This window comes from Helianthus annuus, chromosome 10 (genome assembly GCF_002127325.2).
Source record: "Helianthus annuus cultivar XRQ/B chromosome 10, HanXRQr2.0-SUNRISE, whole genome shotgun sequence".
Lineage (NCBI taxonomy): Eukaryota > Viridiplantae > Streptophyta > Magnoliopsida > Asterales > Asteraceae > Helianthus > Helianthus annuus.
In genome coordinates this window covers 101,442,739-101,455,387 of record NC_035442.2, presented here as the reverse complement: position 1 = coordinate 101,455,387, position 12,649 = coordinate 101,442,739, and the positions used below count along the sequence as shown (strand labels likewise).

The 12,649-nt window shown below is 39.8% G+C and overlaps 1 protein-coding gene across 1 annotated transcript; it reads left to right on the top strand.

The window, feature by feature from the left end:
* Nucleotides 1–10,934: 10,934 nt before the first annotated feature.
* On the top strand, nt 10,935–12,312 carry LOC110881832. Its single transcript, XM_022129979.2, has 2 exons — nt 10,935–11,118; nt 11,183–12,312. Exons 1-2 carry the CDS (start codon nt 10,935–10,937, stop codon nt 12,310–12,312), a joined length of 1,314 nt encoding a protein of 437 aa, XP_021985671.2.
* The last annotated feature ends 337 nt before the right edge of the window (nt 12,313–12,649 follow it).

Here is a 12,649-nt window from a genome sequence, read left to right as displayed (position 1 = left end):
TCGCTCAACTTTTGTTGATGTTTTTAAACTACATGTATTTCAGGGAACTAGTGGATCTGGCAGGTGTATGCATGTGTCTTCAAGCTGCATCGTGAATAAAAGATGTTATCCATGGTTGTTGAGTTTAGGGGGTGTATCCTATTCCTGGACGGGATACATGTTTCTAAACTCCGGTTTTATTTAAAGTCTTTTGTGGAGTCTTTATAAACTCAGTTAGACATGTCATGGTTTGTAACTTAATTTGGTGTCGATGTTTTCAGACAAGTATGTTGTGGTATTTTCTAAACTTAATTAATGGATGAACATCTCATCTTTTTATCATATAACATTGTTATGATTGAATGTTATGGTATTAAGAAGTCACACCAATAACCACGCTTCCGCAAAAGTCAGGGTGTGACATCCGAGCTTTCAGCAGATTGTCTCGAATTTAGAGGATTTGTCAGTCGTTTCTTGCAACAGCTCAGGACCGGTTATCTGCGAGTCTCTGATCTCGTGCCATACAATAGGCGATCGACATCTTCTTCCATATAATGCCTCAAATTGTGCCATTTGGATGCTAGAATGATAACTGTTATTGTACGAGAATTCGACTAAAGGTAAGTATGCGCCCCAATTACCACCGAAATCTATGACACACGAGCGAAGCATGTCTTCAAGGGTACGAATCGTTCTTTCAGTCTGACCGTCGGTTTGGGGATGGAAAGCGGTACTAAGATTAAGCGTAGTACCAAGAGCGGATTGAAACGTTTCCCAAAGACGCGAGGTAAACCGACCATCGCTGTCAGAGATAATGTCTCGAGGCGTCCCATGTCGACAAATGATCTCATCAGTGTAGATTCGGGCTAATTTTCTACCTTATAGTCTTCTCGTATCGGCAGGAAATGAGCAGATTTAGTCAAACGGTCAACGACAACCCAGATGCTGTCGTGACTTGATGGCATGCGCGGAAGTTTCGCTATGAAGTCCATAGCTATACTCTCCCATTTCCACATAGGGATCTCGGGTTGGACGAGAAAGCCAGAGGGTCTTTGGTGCTCGGCCTTGACTTTCGAGCAAGTCAGGCACTTCGAAACATAGAGAGGGATATCTTTCTTCATGCCCGGCCACCAGTACTTGTAGCGAAGGTCCTAGTACATTTTATCGGCACCGGGATGAATAGAATATCGAGACTTGTGGGCTTCGTCCATCAGAATCTGTCGTAAGTCGGTACACTTGGGAATCCAAATTTGGTCTAGATAATGGAATATCCCATTCGACTTATTTACTAACTGGGCTCCATCGTTCAGAATCCTTTCCTTCTTCAAAGTGCGTTCGGTGAAACAAGCATGTTGGCAATCACGGATAAGGGTTTCGAGATGATGCTGGGCTTGAACATTACGAACGCTATGCAAATAGCTTCGTCTGCTGAGGGAGTCGGCAACGACATTTGCTTTGCCAGGATGATAACGAATCTCACAGTCGTAATCGTTGAGAAGTTCTACCCATCGGCGTTGGAGCATATTCAGTTCTTTTTGGCTGAGGATGTGTTGTAGGCTCTTATGATCTGTGAAGATCGTACACTTGGTACCGTAAAGGTAGTGTCACACCCCAAAAACGTCGTAGCGGAATATAAAACGTAGTGGTGACGGAAGTTGGTGCCCATTTATATCTTGTCGATCGATGCATTTAATTGTTGGACATTTTAATTGATTTTAAACATAAGTTATTTAAATATTACGTTTTATGTCACGACACAACCACATAGTTAAGTTGTCTTTGATCCTCGCGGATCTTATTACATACGTCCCAAATAGTTTAAAAAAAAGTAGTCCAACATTTTAAGTAACACAACATGCATCATCAAACACAAGGTATGCCATAATTCCCGACGCCGAACTCAAGTACCTGTAGAACACGTTAAAATCAAGTGTCAACACAAAGGAAGGTGAGTTCACATATTCACATATAAACAATTCATTCCAAAGGAAAACTTTCTGATTATGTGTTTATTTTAAAACATCCATATAATTTTTAGAAAGTCCATTTTACTTCCTTAATAAAATCCATGGGTCCTCCGTCGCGGTTCAACAACCCGACAATAAAACTCTTACCCAAGTTTTGTATATTAAATTCATAGCGTCAATTTTCCTACTCGTATGTTAGCTAGACAATACGAATATATATTTACCATGCAGGGATAATCAAAACTAGACAATAAACAGAATATTAATTCGTCGTTTGACTTGACACGGGGCGACCGGTCACGACGGGGTTGTCAACCCGATAGATCTACCAATAATTCCTCGCGGGCAATACTTAACTGATTAAACGACATCATGGGCACAGGGTCCACTCGAGACCAATATGTTGTCTGCCTCACGTATAATATATATATCTAACTAATATGACAAATTTAATACACGAAGTTGTACGAATCCTCTGAATCTCCTTCCCTAGAGACCAGGCCGGCATCCGTCCCAACTTTACGGTCTGTTTCGCCTCGGAAACACCGTACCAATCCCCGTTTCATCCCGAAACAAATATATTCAACAAAAACCGTTTCATCCCCGAAACATATATTTTCACAAATCCATATATTTTCAACGAAAATATATTAATTATATCAAAAAGGTATGTTTTATTCCAAAAACATTATTAAACCCTTTTTATTGGCGTGTTCTACCCCCAAAATATATACAAAGCAGTAAAAGAGGGGTTTATTGACACTGACCTTTGGGTGGGTATTTTAAATATCACAATCCCAGAGATTGATTTTCTACACGTCCTAATATAGGAACGATTTTAAATCAATATACATAACACAAAAATCCGAAGTTTCCCCGTTTTCTTAGAATTATGACATAACTTTGAGATTTTCTCGAAAAGTTATCATTTTTGATTATGTTGGCACGTTAACATATATATATGAGTCCATATATATTTTTTTATGATTTTGTGACTTGAACAATTTTATTGGTGACCATTATTGTGTAAATCCGTTAACACTCCTGTTTATATGTAATATATCTACGATTTACGCGTCGTAATATATATACATAAACGTTCATATAATTTATCATCAAAACACGCGAAATCTTGTTAACTTATTTATTTTATCATTTTTAAAGAAAATATACATAAAACATCTCATATGTATAAAATTTCATGCTCGACAAACAAGTTACACATTTAACGTGATTTTTACCGAATCTACCGCACAAAACACACAAATATACATGCATAACCTAAATTTCCAAAATCATGTTAAAAACTTAACATACTTTCATATTCTCATGTTTAAATCACATAACACATTTTAACACATAAGGTTTACCCAAAATTTTACCCATAATAGTGTACATTGAAAAATGCGTATTTTAGCGATTCGGTAACGTTTTCGGGCGTCGGGAGTCACGTATGACCAACCGAACACCAAGTAAACTTTAAATTAGTTAAAATACTTATTTTTAAACTAAAAATATCAGTTTACTTACTGATCTAAATTAGTTTTATAAAAATCATTCGAAAAGCCGATTTTTGACCGTTTTGACGTATAGTTTTGCGTTAAACGTTACTATAATCATCCCAACTCGAAACGAATTGATATTTTAACACAATACATGTTATTTACTGATTAAAATAGTGGTTATAATCAGATTAGTGCAGTTTTTGTGTAAGTCACATAAATCATGCGATTTCACGTATTTTACAACCTTTAATGCAGCAAGTACAACATGCAAAGCTCGCAAACATTATGGCAAAGTTATATGTCACTTAAACACTTTAAAATAACTTTATTTTAGTGTTTATAATCTGTTCAAAACTGATTTTTACTAAATCATACTCAAATCACCTTTTTTTATAAACATATCTCATCATGCAAGATCTAGTTAGTGCATCTAATGCATCTACAACATGTTCTAATCATTTTGTATGAACTTGAATGCACTTAGATCTTTATTTATTTCATGTTTCTCATACTCAAACATTCCAATATTCTTATGATCATCATACTATCATTTCTTATAAATGCAAGACATACACCTTCTTACATATTTAAATCTTTTAATCATCAAAATTTAAATGCATGTGTACATATACATATATATACATACACGACACCTTACACACATGCATAAACTTCCAAACTTTTACTTTTTAACATATTTATTTCAAATCATAGAAACCTTTTTAAGAACATTCTTTTCAACACATGCATGAACCCATCTTTCAAAGATCAACTCAAATCAATCAAGAACAAGAGATCAAAACACAACTACACACACACACTCTTACAACTTTCGGCCATACATACACACATATGTACACTCACTTTTACTTTGATTAAAATCTCATTCATTGTTTGTTACAAGTTTGTGATTTATTCCAAGTTCTAGAGAAACCATCTAACATCTCCATCATCACTAAAAATCAAGAATGTGATTTAAAAACAAGTTTATACCTTCAAGATTTTTAAGTGGGTTTTTGAGAAAAGATGATGACATGAGGATTGTTCTTGCTTGAATCTTGCTTGAAATCACTTCCGAACATCCATATTAGCTTGAAATCATCTTAAAAAGCCCTTGAATCTTCATGGAAAGGTTTAAAATTTTTGAATTTGTGTGTATGTAGGGTGTTTCGGCCGTGAGGTTCAAGAGAGGAAGAGAGAGAGTTGTTTGATCTTGATTAAATGAAGTTGGAGTGTTTAAGGGGTTGTGATGATTAAGTTTATGACACAAGTACCACTTGGCATATTTTCACAATTCCAAGAAGAGGTGGCACCTCCCTTGGCCGCCAACTCTCTTTCTCTCTCTTACATACACACATAAATTATATATACATACATAAACATATGTAGATTAGTGATAAAAACAGGTACTTTACTGGATACGGTTATTTTATCTAGCGTTTTAATCCTGTTTTAGTGTCTTTTAAATTATTTTTATTATTCTATAAAAATAATCAATCAAAATTATTACTGAAATAATTACCAGTTGCCTCGACTGGCTGCGTTGACAGTATTTTATTTAATTCGCGCATGATCGCGTAGTACGCGCTCAAACTCGAAAAATAGAATTTCTTAGTGTTTTAATTTATTTTTCCTCACGAATATGATTAAAATTATTATTCTAATCATAACAGACTATTTTTAGGATTTTAACACTGATCGGGTGGTCACCGACGTTCGTTTCGCATTTTAACCGTTACGCGATAAGCGTTTATCTTACCGTTGACAACATAATTTTTACCAAAGTTTAAATTTATCAACTCATTAAATTCCACATATAAACATCATAACCAGTCAAATACAACTCTGTTACCTACTCACAACACGTGTTACAATTGCACGGTACGACCTGAAAAGTCGGGTGTCACAGGTAGTGTCGCCAAATCTTCAACGCAAAAACAACTGCGCCTAGCTCGAGGTCGTGGGTTGTATAGTTCTTCTCATGGATCTTGAGCTGACGAGATATGTAGGCGATAACCTTGTCTCGTTGCATGAGAACACAACGAAGACCATGGTTCGAGGCATCGCAATAGACAATAAAGTCATCGTTTCCGTCGGGTAAAGCGAGGATGTGAACATTGCAGAGCATATGCTTGAGTGTTCGAAAGGCAGTCTCTTGTTCAGTTCCCCGAAGAAAAGGCTTGTCTTTGTGCATGAGAGAGGTAAGCGGCACGACGATTTTAGGGAATCTTTCGATAAATCGGCGATAATAGCCCGCTCCGAGAAAAGAACGGACTTCAGACGGGTTCCTAGGTGTAACCCAACTCTTAACAGCTTCGATCTTCACGGGGTCGATGTGAATACCTTAACTATTGACAATGTGACCAAGGAATTGAACCACCTCCAGCCAAAATTCACACTTGGAGAAATTGGCATAGAGTTGATTCCCCTGGAGTAGCTCGAGAACCAGACGTAGATGTTGCGTGTGTTCGGCTTTCGACTTTGAATAGATAAGGATATCATCGATGAACATAATGACGAAGCGGTCAAGAAATGGTTTACACATGCGATTCATCAGATCCATGAAAACCGCAGGTGCGTTGGTTAAACCAAAAGGCATAACAACGAACTTATAGTGGCGGTAACGAGTGCGAAAAGTAGTTTTGGGTATATCCTCCTCTTGAATGCGTAACTGGTGATAGCCTGAGCATAGATCGATCTTCAAGAAACATGTAGCACCTTGTAACTGATCAAACAAATCATCGATTCGAGGCAGGGGATAGCGGTTCTTGATTTTCAGCTTATTCAACTCCCTATAGTCGATGCACATCCGGAATGACCCATCCTTCTTTTTGACGAAGAGGACTGGTGCGCCCCAAGGAGAGGTGCTAGGGCGAATGAAGCCTTTATCAAGCAATTCCTGGAGCTGACTCGAGAGTTCGCGCATTTGGGATGGACCGAGTCGATAAGGAGCTCTAGCAACAGGATTGGCTCTAGGAATGAGGTCGATACGAAAGTCGATATCACGACTCGGAGGTAAACCAGGTAACTCATCGGGAAAGACAAGAGGAAAATCACGAACTACAGGAACCATGTCTATCTCCTTAACTTCCTTTTTCTCCGCTACTACAATGTCCGCCAAGAAAGCTTGGTATTCCTTGCGGAGATATTTGCTAGCCTGGACACACGACATGAGTTGGAGTTCCTTCGATGCGACTTCACCGTAGACACATAATTGATCACCATTAGCGAGTGAGAAGCGAATCATCTTATCAAAGCAAATAACTTCAGCATGGTTTTCGCGAAGAAAGTCCATGCCTACTATGACGTCAAAACTACCGAGCTGCATTGGAATAAGATCGATAGGAAAAACGTGATTGTTGAGTTCGATAGTACAATCACGAAGAACATAATTGACAGCGACGGTTCTTCCAGTGGCAACTTCAACATCGAACGTCGATGGGAGATGGGCACGCTTACAATTAAGGAGCTTTTTGAATTCAAACGATAAAAAACAGTTGTCGGCTCCAGTATTAAACAAACACGAAGCATATATACCATGCACAAGGAACGTACCATTGAGCACATTGTTATCGGCTTGAGCTTGGCGGACATTGATGCTGAAAGTACGTCTGCGGGCCGCTGGCTGCTGTTGCTGTTGTTGTTGCTGTTGTTGGGGCTGCTGCTATTGTGGCTCTTGCTTCACCACTCGATTCGGGCACATGTTAGCGAAGTGGTTGGGATCACCACACGCAAAGCAAGCTCTAGCATGGATCCCGGGTGCAGGAGCCGCTTGTTGGCCTTGGGGAGCAGGAAGTAGAGCTTGTTGAGCATGAGCTTGACCTAGGGCTGGAGCTGGAGTTTGACGTGGGCCAGTACAGCAGTTGGCAGTGAAGTGGTCGTACTTGTTGCAATGCACACAGTATTTGCAAGCAATTCCCACTGGGTGATGATAACTACAAGTAGGGCAAGCTGAGTGAGGACCAGTATACGCACGCTTTGCCGGTGGTGCGGTGGTCACCGGGGTCGCCACTTGGCAGTGTTGGGGTTGCGGTTGAGCAGGGACAACTTGAAGTGGAGCGGAAGCTGTGACAGCTCAGTTTTTGCTACTGTTGTTGTTCTTCCTCTTGTGATGGGAGGATTTTGATGAGTGCGGTGCGGTGACGGTTTCAGTGGTTGGTGCAGCGGTGACTTGATGAAGATTCTTGGAGGCCTTATCAAAGTAACCGGGGGCCTTATCAAAGTAACCAGACTTGACTCGCTTGTCATTGATCTCAGCAGCGAGTAGGAAGGTTTCCTCAATAGTTGTCGTCTTTGCAGCTTGAACGAAATCAGCCACGCAATCCGGAAGAGCACGAATACACTTCTTGATGGTGATTTTAGGCGTAGTAACTTGGCCTGGACAGATTATGCTTAGCTGCTTAAAGCGAGCAGTTAAACCAGAGTTGTCACAAGAACTTGTCCTCCAGCTTTTGGCGCTCGTGGGGAGGGCAGAACTCTTGCATCATAACGTCCTTCAACTCGTCCCACGTCAGCCCGTAAGCTGCATCATTTCCGCACTTGTTTCTCTCGGCCATCCATCAATCTAGAGCTCGGGATTAGAAGACGCCAGTAGTGTTAAGAGTATGGAGATTATCAGGATAGCCACTCTGGCGCACGGTGACCTCGATCGAATCAAACCATTGGAACATGGTCGTAGGCCCATCTTCGCAGGTAAATTCTTTCGGGCTGCAGGCTTTGAACTGCTTGAAGCTAAAAGTAGTCTTTGGCGAATCAGTCCTGCACTCTTCAAAAGACTTGCTGGTGTTCTCATTCAGTTCGCTAACAATTTGCGGTATGACTTTCGCCATCTGCTTAGCCACAAGAGCAATAATGTGTTTGTCTTCATGGTTTTGGCGAGCTGATCGGGAATGAAATGATCCAAATGAGGACATTGTCTGCAATAGACATCGCCATAATACTCAGACCCAATTTCGATTAACCCTAGTATAGACTCATCAAATAGACTCCCATTCTGCTCTAACTACTTCGTATAAAGCTCAGGAACACGAATAACCACATAAACACATAATCACGTAGGCACATAAACCACAGAAAACATATAAGCACATAGAGCACAGAGGTAAGTAAACACATTGTATTTTGCACGTATTCACCTACATTTGTCACACATATTCGCCTATCATTCAAAGTACACGAGTTCGAGAATAGCGATTGCGATTAGCGAGTACACATCGAGTAGCATAGCATAAGAGAGTAACATTGCATGTGATTATCCACAAGTAGGGATTTGTTATCGATTTGAGGTAGATGTGCAGTGCGGGTCGTGTGTGTCGATCAAAGAAAGGGGCGAAAAGCGTATAAATCACCAAAAATCGAAACACATAAACAGGTAAAACCACATAAAACACATAAAATCCACATAAAAGCGACAAATATCAGAGTCAGCAGTTGCGTGCCCAGAATCGAAACTCATAAAATAAGCGATTGCGAGCTTGAAATCGAGGATAGATTATCTAAGGCTTGATAGACGTCGACTACCCAAAGTGATTCGACTATTCACAAGGACTTTTGGTACACACTTTGGCTTTCGGGACTGCGCTCTCGCCTCGATTTTGGGCGAACGACACGCATCCTTCCAGTTACAGTGTGACTTCAAGTCATTGGAGTCCGTCGAGACTTTGGTGAGAGTTTTGTAAAACCAAAATAGAGGACGGAATAAGTCGTCGAGGTTCGGGTTTCACCCCTAACTTAACGACTTCGTTCCTGTTTTGATGAGGTAGAGAGAAAATTTACGTCAAAGTATGGATTTCACTCCTGTTTCAACAAAAATTCTCGTTTTTATAGAAAAATAGCGCATCGAGCGGGCGATCTAATCGAGAGTTTGCGATTTTCACACCTAATCTCAACACAGGTTTTCCCCTCTCATTTAGAATTGTGTGCGGTGCTAACCTTAAGAAAGGTTAGATGATAGAGTTTATCGAGTGCGAGCAAGAATAGTAAGTAAGCTCGTACAAAACCCCTACACGGTATGCACAAGTCAGCCTGTTGGTACTTAGACTATAGACTAGGTCGTTTCTAAGACATCGACCCGGACTAGGTCGAGTCTTGCCTAATACCCTATAGGTATGGCTCTGATACCAATCTGTCACACCCCAACCGATGACGGAAACATCGGAGCACAGCACTGAGCGAAACAGATTGTCCAGGAGTTTCCATAACAACTACGATTACCAATTATTTAAACATCACGTCCCATACCATGACTTAACAAGTAGCATAGTTATTACAGACAATTCAAAGACAAATAGTTCTGTTTTAATAACTCAAAATATAAATAGATTGTTCGTTGGTTTCTAGTCTCCCCTACTCGTTTCCATGAAAGCAAGCAATATCCTAGCATCTCAAACACATGTTGCATACGTTAAAATAAAGGTCAATACACATAGTGTAAAGGTGAGCATACAAGTTTAATAGTACAATAGAGTTCGAAATCGTTTACGCATAACCAGCATGTAACATGTAGCAAAGTGAAAGCTAGTAGGTTATCGACAGAGAAATATGCACAGACGTGACTGCGAGTTGTAGAATGCGCAACACATATCCCCACTGGGACACGTGAAGTAAAGCCCTTAACAACCCCTGTCCACGACAGGTGCTCAGTCCAAACTATAGTACTATCGTTGCTAAGGTGTCAGGCAACAATCACTGTGTTAACATAACATACAAGCATTCATCGAATAACACGTAGCATGCAATAATGGTCAGCGTATAAATAGTGTTTGCGTTGTGTGTCGTGTGTGATTTGAATAAGTAATGTATGTTGATCGGTGAATTTTGAATACACTTTATTTGTTATTAATTGTATTATGAATACATTGATATAGCTGTAAAATATATTAGTTTAGTTTGTTATTCTATTTAATAGGTTTTAAGAGATTATGGGCTAAAAAGATAAATTTCTAATAGAGAATTAATGATTGCAATAAAGGTTGTCTTAAATGAAAATTGTTGATCAAAAGCAATAATGAATATTGATTGTATTTATGGTCAATAAATAAATTAACTAAATATATATTGTTTTGACATATGATGTTATGTAGGTACATAGAAAGCAAGAATTAATTAAATGGGGGACTTAATTGGACCTTTTCTAGTAAAGAAGTAGGCTAGACGAAGAAATTTAGACTAAGCGGTATGGGGCCGGCTTAGGCCCAGCGAGGCGCGGCACCGGTCCCCCACACCGCCCCCCTCTTGCCGTCCCGGCGTGTCCGACTCCCCGCAGACGAAGTCGACGGGCCCATTTTCAAACAAATAGCCGTTGTAACGGCTAGAATTATTAAAAAAAACCTTTTTCACTTTAAATATATACCCATTCTTCTTCCATTTTTTATACCATTTCCTCAATATTTCACCCATTCTTCTCCCATTCTCATCCGTTTTTATAAAAAAACACTCCCATTTTTATATTAATCTTTTATAAAAAAATATCTTTTCATCCACAATGGCATCTAATTCTTGGTGGTCCTCGTCTTCTTCTGACGAAGAGGAGATGTTTTTCGCAAACGTTGTGGTAAAGGCGGCGCAGATTCTTTTGGAGGAGGAAGAGGAAGAGGAAGAGGAAGTGGAAGATGGCTCGTCTGAAAACGTTATTACCAGACGAATACGGATTAACAGAGACCGCCAAGGTTTGTCATTAATAAATGTTATATATTTATATATTTCCTCATATTTATATATTTTTTACGACAGGAGCGCACGAGAAATTGGTGAACGATTATTTTTCGGATGCACCCCTTTACAATGCCGACATTTTCAAACGAAGGTTCCGAATGAGTCGCTGGTTATTAACACGGATTGCTGATGATTTGGCGGGGCTAGACCCGTTTTTCACACAACGACCCGATGCTCGGAATTATGAAGGGTTTACCACGTTACAAAAGTGTACTGCGGCCATTCGCCAACTGGCGTACGGGACAGTGGCCGACGCTTTGGACGAGTACTTACAGATGTCGGCAAGAACTTTGCGGGAATGTTTATATCGGTTTTGCCATAATGTGGTGAAACTGTATAGCAAACAATATTTGCGGAAACCAAACGTGTATGATGTTCAACAGTTGTATCAAGCTCATGAAGCAAGGCACGGGTTTTCGGGAATGCTTGGTAGCATTGATTGTATGCAATGGGAGTGGCATACCTGCCCGACTGCGTGGCGAGGCCAATACACGCGAGGTGATCATGGCCATCCAACCTTAATACTTGAGGCCGTGGCGTCACAAGATTTGTGGATCTGGCATTCTTTCTTTGGGCTCCCTGGTTCACTCAACGACCTCAACGTGCTATACCAATCGGCGATCTTTAGCGATGTCGTTAATGGAACCGGTCCGGAACTCGTTTTACAGTTTCAGGGGTTGAGTATAGACGCGGGTATTATCTTGCTGACGGAATATATCGGTCTTGGTCTACAATTGTCAAGACTATTTCATTTCTCGAGGACGAAAAAAGGAAAAATACGCCAAGCGTCAAGAAGCTGCAAGAAAAGACATCGAACGTTGTTTTGGTGTTTTACAAAAAAATGGGCCATCATTAAACAACCAGCACGTGCTTTCACACCGAAGAGGTTGCGCCTTTGTATGTACGCTTGCATTTTGCACCATAACATGATTATTGAAGACGAAGGTCGGGCGATTTGTGAGTATGATGAGAATGAATCTTATAGGAATACTGTCCCGGTAGATCCGACGCAACAGGATTTAAACTCATTCGCGCTAACCAACGACTACACGCATGCAAGCCTTCAACACGATTTGGTAGAACATATATGGAACAACGTAAACGTCGGGGACGGTGACGGAGACGAAGACGAAGATGAAGAAGAGTAGTGTAATTTTTTTTAAATTTTTAAATGTTGTTCTTTATAACTTTTAGGTAATGTATTTTTTTTAGGTTATGTAGTTTTTATTTATGTTATGTAATGGATTTTATTATCTTCTTTTATGTGTTATTTATATTTAAATTTTGAAATGTTTTTATAAAGTTAAACAAATAAAAAAGTTAAACAATAAAAATTAAACATTAAACAATAAAAGTTAAACAAATAAATAAATTAAACAATAAAAAAATATGTGGGGTAGCCCCATCCTCCACCTCCTCAAACGTGAAGGAAGCCCATCCTCCATGGGATGGTGATGTGGCGCCTTTGTAGCGGCCCATACTTAT